Source organism: Phodopus roborovskii, unplaced genomic scaffold (genome assembly GCF_943737965.1).
Source record: "Phodopus roborovskii unplaced genomic scaffold, PHOROB, whole genome shotgun sequence".
NCBI lineage: Eukaryota > Metazoa > Chordata > Mammalia > Rodentia > Cricetidae > Phodopus > Phodopus roborovskii.
This window is the reverse complement of record NW_026126576.1, coordinates 1,948,342-1,968,159: the sequence shown is the minus strand read 5'-3', so window position 1 is coordinate 1,968,159 and position 19,818 is coordinate 1,948,342. Positions and strand designations below refer to the sequence as shown.

At 39.5% G+C, this 19,818-nt stretch overlaps 1 protein-coding gene across 15 annotated transcripts in view; it reads right to left on the bottom strand.

The window, feature by feature from the left end:
- Mitf (melanocyte inducing transcription factor) overlaps nucleotides 1–19,818 on the bottom strand; it is a 211,242-nt gene that overhangs the window by 78,405 nt on the left and 113,019 nt on the right. For 10 of the 15 annotated variants that reach the window (XM_051203504.1, XM_051203493.1, XM_051203495.1 and 7 more), the window contains exon 2: nucleotides 3,826–4,075. In XM_051203504.1, the coding sequence (XP_051059461.1) occupies nucleotides 3,826–4,075 (250 nt within the window). Of the gene's footprint in view, nucleotides 1–3,825; nucleotides 4,076–15,825; nucleotides 15,910–19,818 lie in introns of those variants that run through there. The other 5 variants (XM_051203496.1, XM_051203505.1, XM_051203494.1 and 2 more) reach the window with 2 other exon arrangements.

Sequence of the window (19,818 nt, the reverse complement as noted above, 5' to 3'; positions counted from 1 at the left end):
TATATTTGTCTAACATGTACAAGATTAGCATCTATAGCCAGCACTTACTAGAGTTTCTGCTTCAACGGGTTGATGAGATAGTCATACCCTCTCACACAAATGCCCAGGTTAACAGAATTGACAACACACAGGGACCTATAAAAAGCATGTCTGTGTTTGATGGACAGCAAGTATTATTTTTAATTGGTAAACAATTGGCCCAATTCCTGAAATTATCTGGAAAAACAGAAAAAAAATTAATTCCTTCAAACTAAATGAAATATACTAAAGTAATAAAGCATCAGAAGAACTCTTTTGCATCTATCAACACTTTTTCCAAAACAGATAAGGGAAAATTTAACGTACAACAGAAAGAACAGCTAGTCTTTAGATTCTTAAATTGACAGAACGAGAAGGAGGGAGCCGGACAAGAAGCTACAAGCTTCCCAACAAAGAAATCAATACAAACTATAAACTACTATTAGGCTGCCCACTTGCCAGGGTCTGTGTGGAAGAATTTGACAGTCTCAGATCACAGTAGCAGCTGCTCTGATAATCAATTAAACATAGAGAGATGAGCTGGTGACAGGAGAGTCTCAGTGAACATGGGCACACCAAGTCCACAGTCAGGACTGTGATGCTGCTGCAATTGTGAGACCCACCAGGACTAAAGTCCATCCCTGGTGACTCTGATTTTGTTTATATCAAATTCAAACCTCAGTTCTGTATGGCTCACCTATTGACAAATTCCACCTAGAGAAGAAAGTGCTTCATAAACAATTTCCAGCAATTTTTTAAATCTACAATTTGAAATACCAGGTATGTTCACAACTGTGAAAAATCTATTATGTACCCATTGTGTCGCTACTTATGGTATAGAAGCATGCTCCAGTTACCCTCCCAAATTGTTTCGCTCGTGCTTAAGAAACTAAGTCAACAGCTCACTAATGTACAAATACCTACAATAAGAGCCAACACTCCATGACTTCCAATGTGAAAATTAATATGACAAATAGAAACACAAATTAATGAAATCAATATAGAATACAGAACAGAACAGAATACATGAACAGTGGCCAAGTCCTGAGGAAGAAAATATGGGAATTTCCACTCTCTAATACAAATTCCAGTGAGTCCTAAGTTTTCAGATGTCAACAATTTTTAAACATGCTTCACAGAGTTCCGCAGTTTAAGTAAAATGCTGCCAAGGGAAGGGATGAACCTGAAAACACTGATTTCACTTGTCAAAATGGTTCAACCCACTGATAGTGGGTTCCTGGTGACAAGACTTTGTGTGTATGCATGTGAAAATTGAATGTTGGCCTTTCTTCTAGCATGTTCTAACAAACACGCTGGGAAATAGAGAGACTTAATGTGCATTCTCCATCTCAGCACCCATCTACCTTCACTGAGAAGTGGGTGTGCACTGACTCTGACCCTTAATGCTTTAAAAATGAAATCAATATCTTTCTGAGGCTACACCACCAGGAAAAAAAAATGTGTTTAATAGATCACTTTCAAAATGCATGCAATTAGCCTGTGTTTGCATTACTAATATTTTGAAGGTACATATTTACAAACAATTTTCAAGATCAAACCAGTCAACTGTTTCTTTATAACCACTTACTTCATGAAAATTGTGTTATATGATTTTAAAAATGCCACAGAAGAAAGTGCTGTTGGTTGCATTTCTATGAAGCATTTCATAGTATTTCCATACACTGAGCTTATGAAACTATTTTTATAAAGTATAAAGTCTTACATTTCTCAAGGAATCACCAATAGAAAATTTGCCTTAACATTTATATTTGAATGTCTTACAATATTACCTCAGATGAATGAAATCCTGTTGACATTTGGTCCTTAAAAATAGCAAAGCCGATCTGAACAGCTACCAGACCCCCACAGAATGCTAGCCCAAGTCCTTCTGCTTTATGGGACACACTTGACTCTTACATAGCCCAAGGAGAAACACTCTCAAGCTCAAGAGAGGTAATGAATGTTGAGTATGATAGATAAATTTAACCAATAGCACTTTTGACTGAGTCATATCTTTTAGCTTTAATAATTTATTTTTACTTTAACTTGGGCATTTTTCTGGTACTCTTTAGTTGTGGGGAGACTATAGTTCAATCCAAGCAGAGTATAAGTGAAAAATACATAAATTATTCAAATTGTTTAATTTGCATATTAATTGTAATAAGGCTAGAAAACAGCATTTTGAACAATTAGAAATTAAATAAACTTTAGGCTAATATTGAAATGATGTTTCTACACATTTGTTTTGAGGTAATTTTCCCACCACCCCATATAACCACTCTAATAGGAAAATCTATTTCAATATAAATACCTCAATATAATATTAAGCATAACCTTAAACTGGATGTAACCACTAATGCTCAAATCCATGTTACCGCCTCTAAAATGTGCTTTCCAGTTAAAAAAAAAAAAAAACCTTATGATTATAGTGAATAAAACAGATATACTTTTCTGCATCATTATTAAAGAAGTCACACTGTTTAGATAAACAGAATGATCATAACTCTTGCACATAGGAAACAACATCAAATGGCATCTCTCAGTTCTACTCAGGCAGAACAGAGAGAGTCCATGTTCATTCTATGGAGAAAAGATGTTTTTGCTTGACAGGGTGGTAGAAGCCTAAGAGTCATAATCGTGGCACTGCTCAGAATTTCAGTCATGTTAAAGTAAAATTTTATGCTAAACCAGTTGCATCATTTTTGCTTTATCAAAATTTCAACTTGTTTCTCTACCTAAGAGTTCTACAATGGTGCTCTTAAATTTAGTGTGTTGCTTTAAAGTTAGTTGTCAAAGAATTCCTTATAGAACCTGTGTAGGGCACATCACTCCTGTTCACTTTAATAATAAACTTTAAGTAAGGGAGCATGGATGGATTTTTTTTTTTCTCTGAGCACAAAGGTAACAGCAAAGACTGACAATACATGTGCAGGTTGAGGAGTTCACATTGCTTAATGAACACTTGGCTCTTCAGAATGAATCAATTAAGTGGACGGGTTGAAAAAAAATAAATGAAAAACAAGGAAGCTTCCCTACTTCTAGATTTTCTTGAACCAGTCATATTTACAAATGGGGATGCTTATGAAACAAGGCAACTCCCCATGAGGCATGGAAGACAATGCGGGAGATGGAGGTCTATGGTCAGAGCGGCTACAACTTCCTCTCGTAATTAGGAAGCTATGTGTCCCTGATGGAAGGACGTTAACAAGCTCCTGCAGTTTCCACTCTAGCAAGAAATCAAAGAGACCCAAAGCAGACAGCTCACTTCAGTAAAAGGATTATGAGGTCTGGTTGTTAAGGCACAGACAGCGCTTGACCACTGTTTTCTTTCTGAAGAGACTTTCTGAAACAATTAGTTCCTAGGGCCAGCAGGATTTACTAACTGAAGAGTAAAGTTAAAGCATGGCCCTGGAAAGCATTTGTGAAAACATACACACAAGTTTCCAGAAGAGGCCTCTTTCAAATAACTCTTATGCTTGAAACCATTTTCAAAAGCAAGACAGCGAAATGTTCTTCATTATAAAAAATAAATAAATAAATAAATAAATAAATAAATAAAAATAAACCAGGAGATCCCATTTGAGATTGGTCATGAAAACATTGACCATTTCCACCATTCACAGGTTGCTATAACCTTTACACTAGTTCAAATCCTTCTTTTAAAAGACAAAACCTCATAGGAACTACTGGACATGATGCTTATAAATAAGACTAATACCAAGGCAAGCAAAGACACAGTCCAGCGAATATGCCTAGGGTATGTAGAAGGGACAGGTTCAGTCCAAACACAAGGGCAATAAAACATACCTTGAGGACTTCCATCGGCACCTGGGTGGCAGAGGGAAGGGTGGTGGGCACGCTGACGTTTATGGCTGGTGTCTGACTCACGGGCACTCTCTGTTGCATGAACTGGGCTGCCTGCAGCTTCTGCTGCTGTTCCCTGCGCTCCTGCTCCTGCATCTGCTCACGCATGAGTTGCTGGCGTAGCAAGATGCGTGATGTCATACTGGAGGAGCTTAATGGAGGCTTGGAGGCCCCAGGATGCTCTGCGGAACTGCTGTGGGGAAACCAGAAGGCACACAGCGTTTAGTATCCTGATGAGACCCATCACCTGCATCGCGGGGTATTCTAAATGCCACCAAACTGGGAGGTGAGTCCGCACAGATATAATCAAGGCAAGGCACAGCACGGCACAGCACTCCATGTAATTGAAAATCAAGAGGTGACAGGATTCTAGTCATTAGGAGTGGAATTAAATAAGTCAGGCTGATTGCGTCTAGGTATTTTTGTCAAATCATGTATTTGTTTTTCACATTTTACACCACTGAATAAAACACCACCATATGCAACAACTAGAAAGCCATCCATCTCAATGGCACCCAAGTCTCCACAGCTAAAAACAAACCACTTGATTTGCTGTTTTAAATGTCTAAGTCTAACTAACCAATGACTCCTACAGGTTATCTAAACTCTTTGGAGATGTCTAATATGGTTGCTGGTAAGGAAGCACTGTAATAAGAAAGATTTTGAAGACAACAGATGACACAAATCATCAATGAATAAATATCTGGACCAGATGTTGACACTGCACCCCATCCCTGTTTTGGGCAAGGGACAGAAGAGAAGCTGGACTGACAACCCCACTCTTTCCTTGTGACTCATCTGGATATGTGCATGGCATCCATGTTCTATGCCTTCCCTATGAGGTATACTTCTAAAGGTTGGGGACTCATTCTATTCACTGTTGTCAACATGCTTAAATGCCAGGCAGGTAAGAAAAAAACAAAAAGAGTTACTATTTTCCCTAGGTAAAGCTTTGGGTTGCTTATCTGGCCAACTCTGTAATATTAACAAATAATTAACCTACTTCTGCCTGGGTTTCCATATCTGGAAAAACTGTATACAGCTTTTTACCTATTTGTTAAAGTGGGGCTATATTCTTTAAAAATCTCTTGCACCACTCACATCAAAAGTGTTCCCTCCTAAGAACTCACCGGTGTTATGAGGTTTAAATACAGCAGTGCCCATAATCCCTGCCTAGAATGATAATTGCCCTGATATATGTTTATGCTTGCTATTGTTATCATTCAGTATAGGAATCAAACTTAATTATAATTATTCAAATCTCTGTACAAGGTTATAAGATTTTGGCTTCTGGGAAGAGAAAAAGATATGAACATTTGCATCCATCACGCTTCAGGAGCGGCATCTAAACTTAACTTTCCTCTTGAGCACAAACCCTAACACTGTGCTTACCTTCCTATCAAAGACTAAAGTCCCGAGGCCCCTGGCCATCTCTGTGAACAACCTAAGGACAAAAAAGCTGCACAAGTAACAGATATGCTACAGGACAAAAAATTGTGTCACACTCCCATGTAGTTCCCCCAAATAGCCCAGAAGTTTATTTATTTTCTGTACAGAAATTTGGTTCAGTAAATTATAGTAATTCATAAAATGCAATTATCAGGTATCCACTAAGATGTCATAAAAACAAATCTGCTGATATAAATAAAATTATACAATATTTTTAAAGTTCAAGTGTAAAATATCATTCTAGGTAGTACCCAATTTAAAAAAAACATATTCAAGACAAGAAAAGCATAATGATAATGCATTATTATTGTCCTTTAAGAAAATTACATACAAAAGCTAAAAATAAATTATTCATTTTGTTTCATGAAGTTTCTTGACATGTAATTGTCAAAAGAACTCTAAAGTGGAAGAATTCACAAATATAAGGCTTTTTAAGATTTCAAAAATATCCTGAGTCACCTAATTTTTCCTTCATATTTGAAGGAAACTATTGGATCATAGTTAATTAAGTAAATTATGACATGAATTCAGCAACATAGTATCTTATTTCTTTAAAAATGCAAACTGATCAGCCAAGAAGGATATGCATGCAGTAAGCACAAATCATAAATTTGGATTCCAAAGTGCATTTACAATCTGATGCAGAGTAAGCCCAGCATGTGTGTGTAAATGTACAAAGTGCCTAGCAGGGAATGTATAGGGCAACCACACTTGCCTGAGTGGGGATCAACACAGGAAAATCAATTTTCTTTTAACTTTTCTACTTTAAGCTACAATAAAGCTAAAGTATTTTTTCCAGTGGAAATATATACAGTAGACACTACCATTAGGCAAGAAGAAAGGTGACTTGATCTATCAGACAATACTTCAACTACAGGAAGGGGTCACAGTATCCTAAACCAGGATATCAGCTCTCCTGGGTGTCTTCAACAGTCCCACACATAAAACATCTTTCTTCTGCTGTTTTCCCTCGCATTCTCTATAAACAGACAGAGAACACCAAGCGAGCGACATCTATACTTTGTTTATTCTCTTAACATTGTATACTCCTCCACACAACCAAAATGCTCCCTAACCACTCATCGCTATGTTCATCTAAAATCATCTATTCACCAGCACAGGATCTGCCGAAAAGAGCATCTGGAGAAAATGTATGTCCCCCTTTGGAGTGCATCTTCAAAGCTCAGCTTCTCCTAAGCCGAGAGAAGATGGGATGTGGCTATTTAAAAAGAAACAAGTGGTCTGGCTACTTAAAGCCTGTCAGGTACAAGCATTCTCAGAGAGAATGATCCTTTTGATAAAAACAAGAACAAACCTTTGTGCGGGTGCAAATGGAGCTGTGGCATAATCGTGCTAATTAACTGCACAAGACGACTCACTGGCTGCAATACCAGGGGGGAAATCCTTTCAATTAACAATAAAGCATCTCAGAGACAAATTAAAATTATTAGTGAGCAACCCACTAAGGCGTCATACTTAACCTCAATAACAAAACCACCTAAAGTAGCTTCTATAATAGTCTATCAGGAAAGAAACAATACAGACCTGTACAAAACAGAATGGCATGAACACGGGGAACCTTATGAAAGAAACGGCAGTAAACATAGTTTATATTTATAGAAATAGAATAAAGCTCAGCCAACTGACGTCTTAACAGGGCTTCTAAAGGCGGGAAAACAATGGAGGCACTGGGGTTATTTCACAATGTACACACGCCCTGTAGGACATTTCCGCATCGTGGAACATGACTACTAGATTCGCAGCTTGGCTCGTCATCTTTTGAGTGGCCATTTCTCTTAGAAACAACTAAACCCACAACTATAACCTTGTAGACAAAGACAGACGCAACTGGACTGTACCCTACTCACAGAACAAGGGAGCATGGTTTGTGAGTTTAGGAAAGAGCTAATAAGGAATGAAAACTTAGCTAAGGAATCTTCCAGTGGCTGGACCAGCTACGTTTAAGAAGGAGGACTTCCTGACAGAGCCACTAACGACATATATGTAGAGATGTTGAATGTATCTAATTTTAATAGCTAACCGAGCTCATCGTTGAGTCTACAAACCTCAGTTCTAGCTAGATAAACCTGATTACGTAAAGTCCATTGATTCAACAAATAGTGACTGCCAGGTGCTAGGGACATCTGTTTTCTAACCCCACAGTGACAACCCTGACCACACTAATTCTCCCAGATGCCTTCACAGGAAGTCAATAATCTAACTGCTGGATTCTGATCTAGTTCGGCATGGAAAGGTATGTAACTCTCTCAGAAGGAAACCCCATAGGAATGGCTGCAAGTGCATATGCTGACACTGCTCTATAGCCAAACAAATTCCCCGAGTGTGAGACTTGCTCCATGCTAGTCAAGGAGGGGAGGGGGGCACAAAGTGGACTCCAGCTGTACGTCAGCCACAGCTGGGAAATGTGAACTTTGAAACACCCAAGATCACAGATGTGTTCAACAAAATCTCAAGAACACGACTCAGACTAGAACACATTCTTCATCACCCTAGAAAAGTCCCATCCTACTGCCATCCTACAGGAAGCCAAGCAAGACCTGCCAAGTCCCTGGGAGAAAAGTCCTCTAGTGGATAGGACTGAAGAAGAATAAGCAAACTGAAATCAAACTGAAGCATCTATCCAGAAGCTTCCAATGACTCTAGTTGCTTACAGAACACTTTATCCTAGCTACAGGATCTCACAGGAACATCCAGCAGCCAGGGAATCGGGCCATTAAGAAACATTCTTCAGGTTTTCAAAATGCCTACAGACAACAAATTAAAGTGGGTACATGGACGCTCTTAAAGTGACAGCTTTGGTGTCTGATACTTGTGAGAGACTAGTCCTCCCACGAGCTCCACCTTTCCATTACTTGAACTTGATTCAGGGTGACATTTTTAACATATAAAGAGCAAGAAAATATTAAAATGAAATTCTATCACACTTGCTACAAAACTGACAATAATAAGAAATAAAACCTATCAAGATGAAAGGCACATTTTTGGAAATTTTCAGTCAACAACTGAAATTTTTCCAGTGGCCTGATATCATTGGGACATTGTGGAGTCCAGACTTGGATGGTCCCCTAGACTCTGGAGATTTGGGCCTTTCATTTGTACAAAAAGAAGAAAACTTTAATAATTAAGAAGCACAAGCTATACAGAATTCAAACTTGACATTTTTACTTAACTAACAAAGGAACCCTATTAATTGGTAGAAAGTGATACATTGTTCAATACTCTCCATATTCTTTAATATGGACCAGCAGACATAAGACAATAGTAAGCTCAATAATAATTCAGATCAAATGTCAAAGAAACCCTTAATTCAGCTCACAGTAATCAACATTCTCAAAAGAGTACACAAAACATGGTGTCCTCCATATGCAGGGAAAATGGCTAGAACATCCCATTATATGGATCTGATCTCATCATTTTTATTCCTATTTGGGTAACTTAGCATATTCATCACATTACTACAGTGGCATAATGGTATAATTGATGAAGTAGGGCTGCTGTGACAAGATTTATGTTAAATAAACTGAAGAGGAGAGATTAAAAACCATGTTTAGAGACCTTTATAATTAACACACAGATGATGCTCTTTCAGGCACTTCAACACCAGACTGTTGAAGTTGGAATTTTCACTGCTTCACAAGTGTTTGTCACTCTACAACCTTCAAATGGAACTGCCAATCTCTTGTTAATGTGACACTGAAAACCTCTATCCTGCCCTTCCATCCCCTTCTCATTTAATTCTCCTACTTGAATTTACTCTTTATCATGTATAACACTATATTCTATCTCCCCTTCTTTGCAAGATTCCCCTCTTCCTCCTTGGAACTTGACTATCTACCCAATCTCTATTGCCAATCTGAACAGTTATACTCCACAACCTGACAATAAGACCTTATTGACAAGGGCATCATATTCTTATGTCATTAAATATGAAGAAGTCAGCCCTCCCATCAAGGCTAAAGGATCTATTCAGAAGAGGTAGAATGATGTTAAAAGCCAGGGGTGGTGGACAACTCCCAAGACTAGTATTTTCCCGATACAACAGGGCTGATGCACATACGAACTCACAGAGACTGTGATAAATATCCATTTAAGTTCAAACCAAACCAAAAAAAAAAAAAAAAAAAAAAAAAAAAAAAAAAGAAGCAGTTGCAATTGATAGTAGCCAGGATAGGGAAAGTCATTTTACTTCAGTTGAGTGACACTGTGACACTGGGTATATCAACCACATTCCATGGAAGGCTGAGTGACCAGAAGTGGATGACCAACACAAAATGGACTCTGTTTTTTGTGGTTTTTTTTGTTTGTTTGTTTGTTTTGGTGTGTGTGTGGGTGTGCTATTTTGTTTGTTTATTTGGGTTCGGTTTAGGGTTTCTTTTTAAGAGAGAGAACAAATATGAAGTTGTGTGGATAGGAAAGGAGAGGGGCTGAGGGAGGGGAAAGAATATGATCAAAAATATTAGATGAAGAAAATGTATTTAAAAAACTAAAAACAAAAAGAGATGTCATAAGAGATGCTATTTCCTCATTTTATCTCCATACCTTATCTCCATTTTGCACAGACACCACTAGGGGTTGACACACTCTTGGTGCCTGGAACTGCCCTCTGTTAAGTGTACAACGCAGAGGTGAAATGTCACACTCAAGTGTTCTTGTTCTTCAAATGAAGCTTCCACTAGAATACACACTGCAATTTTTTGTTGTATTTCTCTCTCTCTCTCTCTCTCTCTCTCTCTCTCTCTCTCTCTCTGTGTGTGTGTGTGTGTGTGTGTGTGTGTGTGTGTGTGTGTGTGTATACATGTGTGTATATGATCATGGCATGGTCATGTGAGCACCCGCCGAGGCCAAAGGCATTAAATCCCTCAGATAGTTACAGATGATTGTGAGCCACTTGACTTGCATTCTGAAACTGAACTTGGGTCTTCTGAAAGAGCACTCTTAACCTTGGAGCCATCCCTGAGTCCCACACTCTCCAAATCTTGTTCACTCTGTCCAATGTGGGTTTTCACTCACACTCAGCTATTGGCAAAAGCTTTTTAAAGGCATGAAGTTTGTCTACATGCAGTCTAGACAATATTGTAACAGGTTAAAGACTACTTAAATGCTTCAGATTTAATCAGTGCATGCTTAGAATACATCTACCAAGACACAAAGTTTATAATAGCAGATTGAAACCCAGACGAAAGTGTGCATTGTGTTGTAAGGATTGGTGAATGGCTGCACCTAATTTCACAGATGGCTGTCAAGGCTTACCCATTATGCATGCCTACTCAGTATCCTGTACCATTGATTTGACTTTGCAAAGCCAGCCTCCCTTCCTTTCAGCTCATGGATGCTCATGGTAGGCCTAGCCTTGCCAATCAGCCTATCTAGCCACTGACAAGAGGGTCAAAAAGTGTCCAGTATGCTACCAAAATACAGAGGAACTGTGGAGTGTGGTAACACTCCTTTCCATTCAGAAACAGAAATGTAAAGTTTAAAACAACAACAAAAAAAAAAAGTTGGCAAGGGCTACAGGGCAGGGAGCACAAAAGGAGGGCATTGTGTCCAGATGACATGTAAAATGTGTATCAAGCCACCCTGAATTCTTTGTAACTCTGGAATAAGCCTAAACACTGATTCAGAAAAAAAGCAAGTCCATCTCTATTATAGTTTGAGCTATGTTGATATGTCTAGGAATCCCCAAACTGAGATAAAAACATACATACCAAAAATTAACCAGATTCAAAGCCTATACAATAACTCAGTGAACTTCTATCCAGTTAGAAAAGCCATTTCAGGACAGAAGCTATGGTACTTCATGTCAAATTTTACAGTTTCAATATAGAATATATTTTATGCACTTGTCTGTAACATGAATAAATAAAAGACCCAGAAACTGATATTGAGGTTCAAACTTCAAGCTGATGATGAGAAAAGCAAAGCAGTTGGCCACTAGCTCTCACCTCAAGCTCAGGCTGAAAGGGATGATTCACCATGAACTCTTCACCAAGCCTCAAACTGTGTCCTCTCCTCAGCATGGCTGGAGAATCCTAAGACTTCAATGTCTTCCTAGCTTCCTAGATACTGAGCCTTCCTATGTTAAGTATGGCCTCCTACTGAATACTGAAAAGACCCTGCTTCTATCTTTTATACCCCTCTAGTGCTGGGATTAAAGGCTTGTGATCTATTGCTCTCTTAGACTGATGCAATCTCATGTATTTCTGGGTGGCCTTGAACTCAGACCTCCTCTACCTCTCAATACTGAGTCCTAGAATTAAAGGTTTATACCACCACCTGCTAGCTTCTGGCTGCTGGGATTAAAGGTGTGTGCCTGGCTTCTATGGCTTCAGGCTAACTTTGCTTTCTGAATCCTCAAGCAAGTTTAATAAATCATTTTATATATATGTATATATATACATATATGTATATATATACATATACATATATATAATCACATTTGTCCACCACCAAAATCAAAGACTCCATAACAGAATTAGATCTAGAAAAACAGATCTAGATCTAGAAAAACAAATATAGAATACTACTCAGTATTACAAAACAAACAAAAAACAAAACTGAAGTTAAAATGTCTACAGGAAAATCAACGGATTTGTGTGTGTGTGTGTCTGTCTGTGTGTGTGTGTGTGTTTGTGTCTATCTGTGTAACTGTGTGTGTGTCTGTCTTCTGTCTGTGTCTGTATGTGTGTGTTTGTATCTGTGTGCATCTGTGTATATCTCTTTCTCTCTGTGTTTATGTGGTCACACAATCTCACAAAAACACTGCATATTCTTTCTGACATATGGCATCTAACCCATAAGATATTTTACATGAAAACAAATGAACACATGAATACAGTACAGTCTGTTGTACTTTTAAAAGAAATCTCAGCAGCTTTAAAAAGGAAATCAGCATTCTGCCCAAGACAATTCACACAATGCATTGGTTGTTCATCCCTAGTATCTAAGGTGCTTGAAGGAGATGGAGGTGTCTTCCAACTCTGTAACATTTACACACACATAATGAGAAACATCCCTAGTATCTAAGGTGCTTGAAGGTAATGGAGGTGTCTTCCAACTCTGTAACATTTACACACACATAATGAGAAAACTTGAGGGCAAAGCCAAGTCTACACATGAAATCCACTTATGTTTCATATGCTCCTTACACGTACAAACTAGAGGTCATTTTATACGATAGTTTTAGATGAGTCCATTTTTTGATGGCAATTAGTCGCAAGAGGGCTAGTGTGTATTTTCCCTTATAACACAGAAGTGCTCCAAAGCTCTGGATTTCAGAGCACTGAGGATTTGCAGGCTGGGGATGTTTAACCTGTCTTTTCCCTCTTCTCTTGGCCTTAGCTAGTCACACTGTTGCCCATATTTCCCAGCTTCCCCTGGGCTACAATAGCTACATGCCTAAATCTGGCCAATGATTCTTGTGAAAGAATGTCGGGATACTTCCGGGAACTGAATAGACACTCACCCTTGAACCTTCTGCCATCATGTCTCCTGTAATGTGGCTGTACTGGTTGGAGTTCTGTGAGCCATTTTGGACCAGGAGGATGGTCCAAAGTCAAGCTGTTTGTGACCCTTTAGAACCAGGAGAGCTGGTTCCACGGACAGTGAAGACAGTCACATTCTCGCTATACACTTCCCCACGCACAGACAAGATAAATGTTTGTTCAATGAGTAAACGTGCTATCTCTCATCTAACAAACACTCCAAACATGGAAAATGGTACCAGAACCTTCGTTTTAGGGGATCTTTGGCCAGAGGATGGGGATGTCTCAGTCATCTAGGGGCCAGGAACTTTGACTCATAGGGACCCTCTATATTTCATTTACAGAGGAACTTCTTTGCTTTTCAAGATGGTGAGAGTTCTTACCAGAAATAAATCTATTCAATTACTTCCTCTCCTTCAGACAGGTGCCAGAAAGTGATTTAGACTCAGGGAAATATATCTGACAAAAGAAAAAAAAATGCAGTATCCAGAGTAACTGCAATTGTTCAAAAGCTCATCACTGTTAGTTGTTGGTAATTCAGAGAAAGAAGACAGAAGAAACTCAGCATAGAAGCAGAAGTTACAGTTTATATGCCATCTCAGGTGAAAATATACCAAATAAGACATAAGAGAACCAGTATGCCTGGAGTTCAGTCCTAGCTCTGTCACGTGCTAGCTGTGAGACTTTAGCAGGGTTTGTATGTATACCTGTCCAGAGCTTAGATGTTTCATCTGCAAGATGTCAATGGAACAAAGGTATTTTACATGAAGTGCTGCAAAATGCATTAAGACAGTTAAAGTGCTAAGACCAGAGCCCACAGATAATCTGGGCAGTTTGTGAAAGTCACAAGGAATTGTTTAGATCATGCATATGAACATACATGAGTGTGTGTGTGTGTGTGTGTGTGTGTGTGTGTGTGTGTGTGTGTGTGTGTGATGTATCTGAATGATGTATGTCATATATCTGTATATGTTGATGTGTTGGGGTATGGGTGCATGAGTGTCACGGCATGAGTGCAGAGGACAGAGAACACCTATGAGTGTCCGTCCTTACTTCCCTTCTTCTTTGAGACAGGGTACTCTTGCACATGCCAGCCTAGCTGACCCATAAGCTTGCATGGATTCTCCCATCCCCACTTCCCATGTCATCTGAAATTACAGACACATGCTTCCAAGCCTGGCTTCATATGCATTGGGGGGGGGGGGGAGTGTCTGTGTGCAAGTTTACTCACTGAGCCAACTCTCAGTCCAGCACTGGACTTTTTTAATGCCAGAGAGTCATATTCTCTGAACACCTCACTAGCCTCTCATGTTACTCTCAAGACAGTCAAGCCTCTAGAATGCTGCTTTCTGTTGTGGAGTTCACTGGCTTTCCTAGAGGGAAATACACAATTAATTCCCAGACAGGAAAAAAGTTAATGGAAAACAGTTCAACACACAAGTTTTGCCAAAGACATTTGCAGGGAAATTCATTCAGAGAGTTTGGAGGGATGCGTACTCCTATGTCAAATAGTTAACTAGAGAAAAAAATTCAAAATTCAAAATCTGTCCTTATACTGCATCTGCAAAGAAACTTTGATTTGGTTTCCTCCCTCAGCTTGCTTAAAATCAGGATTAAAAACATTGGCAGGTTATAGGTACGTTCTTGCAGGGTACAATTCAAAAAATCAGGCACTGTCTTCCCAACTATTATCTGATTTACAAGGCAGAGATTTATTTTTAAAAGTTCAGCATAATGATATCTCAAATGCATAATTATATGTACTTTGTTCATAAAATGCTCTGTCATTTTGGAGGGATGAGTAATTAACTGTTTTAATGACACATGGGATGAAAATGAACAAGGTATATATAAAAGCAAACTTCAGCAGAAATAGAAGCCATTTTCAAGATTACCTTTTACAGGACCTCATCAACTGCAAATGATGGACTGTTAGCCCACACTTCAATTTATGGGAATTTCATTTTTAAGAACTGAATTCTAAAAATAGTTCTGCTGTGCCTAGTATTTTTCCATTCTTCTTGCTGTCTTCAAGCACACCTTTGTCGGCTATGGAACGAAATGCTTCCCTGCTTTAATCAAAGCCCCTTTCCTGACCCAGGAGCACTCGGTAAATAATTATTAAGCTGCAGAAGTGGTTTTTGCATAAGTTAATCTGCTTGAAAGCCTGTTCACTTGGAGACACAGCTTTCGGTATTGTTTCCTAATCTTATGGAGTAATAGCGAAAGTAGATGCCAGAGGGGAGGAGGTCTTATCTACACAGTCTGCCTCCATTTGGTGCTCCCCTAAAACTGTTACTTCACCTTGTGTGACATTTCTATGACGAGGAGACTATGCTGATGTCTGAATGTTTAACTCTCTCTATAAAGAAAAAATTCCACAAAAATAAAAACCAGAATGTTTTACAAGGCAACTGCTACTATTCCATGGTCAGAGAATTCACATTCACACAAACACACACACACCACACCATGCCACACAGGGTGGGGAAACAGAGAGAGAGAGACAGAGAGAGAGAGAGAGAGAGAGACAGAGAGAGAGAGAGAGAGAGAGAGAGAGAGAGAGAGAGAGAGATTGCTAAAGTGTTTGGGAAAATATGACACTAAAATACATCTTCCGAAAGAAGATGCCTTTGTATTCATAACAAAACTGGATTTTTTTTTTCTATCATATACCAAGCTCTGTTCTGCCCTAACCTGTCTTTTAAACAGCCGGATTTTTTTTTTCCTGTCATCATTAATTTATGACCAGAACTCAATTTTAAATGAGAGGGTTTACACTTTGATGCCTGGTCCCCAAATGAGACCTTGCCCTTGTTCACACCCAGTCACAAGAGGCTATGGCTGCAGCTGATTAGAGCCATGGTTGCAAAGTACCAGCCACTATTTCTAATTCCCAAACCTTCCTCTCTCCATCTGTCCCCTCAGCCAGAGAATGAAATGCTTCTGTTAAGTGGTCCCAGAATTATCTCCAGAAAAAAACTTCACTTACAGATACAAGCTTTCAAAGGAGCAGGGCATGAGCATCTGAACTCTAAGCGCCTCCATCTTTTTTCCTTTAAGGTGTTCTGCAAGCCCTTGGCGAAGAGTGAAAGTCAAAGTTACTTCTGGCACTGGCTGTGTCACTAGGGGTGGCTCCTGATAAGGCCCTGGAAACTCCAATCCAAACACAGCTCCACGCTAGAATGGAGCCTGGTGTCTGTCTGCAATCGCAGACCTGCTTAATCCAGTACCTATGGCACCTGAGGGGCAAAACACTCCTCGATCTGCAGGGGGGAGGGGGGCACACTCCTCAAGCCAGGCCAGGCCAGAAATGTACACAGCAGCCAATGAAGCTCTGGCAATACTTACTGGACCTTCCCCAGCTTGGGCACCAGTTCAGGCTTGCAGGGGACGCAAGCTTACAGGGGACATATGTCATCAGAGAACTTGAAAGGAAAAAAAGTCTTATACTAATGGATTTTTTTTAACACTTAACAGACTTACAGAAGCAAACAAGAAAGGCTCTAGGACAGTTCCTGCTATTTTCAGTTAGGATATATCAAGCATAGCCTAACTCACAGCTCTGTCAACTTTGCAACTGTACATGCAGTTTTGGGTACTGGACACTGAGTTACAGTTAACAGGCTACTGATGCACACCATTTTCTCTACCCTTACATCTACTCTAAGAGTAGAAAGAGGACTGTGCTAGCCTTGACCTAGGTGATTCTACTGGTGGCACCCTCTATCTGAACACACAAATCTTTAGATCATACATCTGCATATTTTAGACTGTCATCCAATCAATTCTGAACACACTGATATACAAGAAGAGAAAAATAGCAATACATGTTCTCAAAGAGAAAACACTTTAAAATGCAGGCATGACAACATCAATATTATCAAATATTTATGCTACAGACTCAGCGCACCAGAGCTGTCTTACAGAGCTTTGAAAAGACAGAGTTTCTCCCTGTACACAATTTAAAGGTCACAACAAAGACATCTGACACTGACTAGCTCTGTCCCCTGGGCAAGTGACTTCACCTTTCTGGGTCTCAGAAATTATCTCCAAGCCTAATGAATAGAAAAGCATGATGTTTTTATACATCACAATTCCACAATGTGACGAATTATATTTTGTAAATGCCCCTCCAATAATGGGTGATATTTAGGCCAGGGACTTCAGTCAAATAAAGTATGTGTGTTTTTTGTCCATTCTTTCATTCACTCTTCTGTCTGATAAATACTTCCTGAATACCCACAAGGGTTCAAGCAGATTCTTAAGATTATATAGTCCAGTGGGAAACACATATTAAATAATCATATTAGTTCATAATTACACATATGAAAATTGCTACAAGGAGATGAAAGTAATTAAATAAGTCAGATGGGCCTTCTTCAGGCAAGAGTCTCTGGCCAGAGACTGGAGTGTCAGGGGAGGGAGAGCAGAAGAGTCTTCAATGTGGTTGTGACAACATATGTAAAAGCCCTGACTAGGACAGTTAGCAGCAGAAGATGCTGAGCCTAGAATGAGGGGCAAGTATGGTGTGTATGGAGCCTGAAGATGTGGCCAGACCAGGCCGTGCCAGATCTGTCAAGCCAGTGAGAAGTCACTGATTTTGTTCCTTAGTGAGACAGAAATCACCAAGGGGTTGTCAACAGGGGACTGATGAGCTCACAGTGGGATTTTATGAACTGTCTATCTGGATGCTATGTGGAAAACCAGTGAGAAGACAGGCAATATTAGCTACTGCAGTGATCCTAGTAGATGATGATAGCCCTGTGAAATCCAGAGAGATAGTGCCAAATTAGAGATAAAGATGCACAAGTTTTTGATAAAACTAATGACCAAATAAGGGGAAAATTAAATTGCACCAAATCCCTGGTGAATAGTTGTACTCATCCATAAGCACTGGATGCTTTCTACATTCAGGGACTTTCCCTGGGGGCTGTAAGAAGGTAACTGAGAGGCTGTGTCTCTTTTCCTATGAAGCAGCCCCACAAGAAATTGGTGGACCAGCTAGCCTGGAGTACACTGCACAGCACTAGGAACAGCAAGGCAGAAGGTGAGAAATGGTTCCCCAAGAGTGTCTTCTTACCTTCAAGTGTGTGTCATTACACACATGTGCCTGCGTGCACGCACACACACACACACACACACACACACACACACACACAAGCACAGATATGAAATGCAATCTTTTTACTATGTTTTAGAGGGTGCTTAATGCACACTCATTAGGATCAGAGTTTGGGTCCCAGCTCCCATCTAACAAGCCCAGAAACTTCTGAGCACCTATAACTGGAGTTCAAAGGGCAGTGGAGACAGGAGCATCTCTGGGTCTTGCTGGCTTTCAGAATTGAGGGAAAATGAAAGCTCTACATCTAGGCAGCAACTTTGTCTCAAAGGGAATATAGAGAATGGCACTCAATGTCATTCCATGACTTCTGTACATGCACAGGGATGTGTATGTGTGCACACATGTAAACACACACATGAACACACACAAATAAAATTTTATTCTAATTATGTCTATGCACGCAAACGTGCACACACACATATGAATCCAGGTAACCACAAAGACCAGAAGCAGCCGTTGGAACCCCTAGGGCTGGAGTTACAGACAGGCGGAAGCTACTCAATGTGGGTGATGGGAGACAAACTTGAATCTTCTACAAGAACGGTACATACCCATAATCACTAAGCCATCTTCCTGCCCCACGAATAGAAGAGTCAATCTTGTCAGCAACCTTATCAAATACACTTGTATAATCTATATTTATATATGAGTTTGCACACATACAACTATGCATGTACACACACATATGTGCACACAAACACACACATTTGACCTTTATTTTAAAAGAAAAACTGAGGTGGAAGTGTCTATGTGAGAAGGATAAAACAAAGAAAGCAGGGATAAAATTATTACCTACAGTCTAATTCCTCTCAAGTGCGAATTATTCCTCCTTGTCCTAAAATTCAGTAAATCAACCAGAGTCATCAGAAGCCTAAGTGACCTTTCAGAAACTGGGCCTTAACTAAAATGGAATTTAAAACAGTCAGGGATCCATGTGACAGCAACCTTTTCCTTGGGAGCTAAACTGGGATCTTAGGGGAAGGAAAAATCCAATCACTACAAAGAAGAGATAAGAGGCTTCACTTGTTATCCTGTCTAAACCGTAGCTCAAGAAAGGCAAAGTGCCTCCCTTATCAGAGCTCAGGATTCCTATTTTCTTTGGAGATTAAATGATCACTATCCCCAAAGCATACCCCTGTCTTCTGAAAGTCACTGCTCTTCTTAATGAACTCCCTAGCCAGACAGTAGCAATTGAGTGTTTACTTTGCACAGAAGCTACAGCGACCCATGACTACCTCTTGCAGACAATGTAGAAAGTATCTGTTTCATCTACAAACACCTAGTTGCTACCCCAGTCAACAGCTCCCATGCCTATGTCCTCATCAGTGGTATTCAGGGAACCTTCTACTTGTATTATACCCTTAAATAGCAATGGAAAAAGAGGAGCAGAACTTAAAATTCCAGTATCAAAGATCCTTTCTGAAGCAAATAAATCATTGAGACTCTTCTAGAGCATGGATTGGGGTACCTGTATTTTAGAGTTCAACATGGGAACCACTAATACATAATAAATATAGCACAATATATTATAATTTAATATATTATATAGATAGGGGCTGGAGAAGTGGCTCAGCAGTTAAGAGCACTGGCTAATCTTCAGAAGGACCCAGGTTTGAATCCCAGCACCTGCATAGTGATTCACATCCATCTATGGCTCCATTCCCAGAAGATCTGATGCCCTCCTCTGACATCATGGGAACCAGGCACTCAAGTGAACATACATGCAAGCAAAACACCCATCCACATTATAGATGTATGTATATGTGTGTGTGTGTATACATATATATATATACATATATATCATATATATATAATAGATAGATAGACAGAATATAAATATAGTCATATATAATATACTCT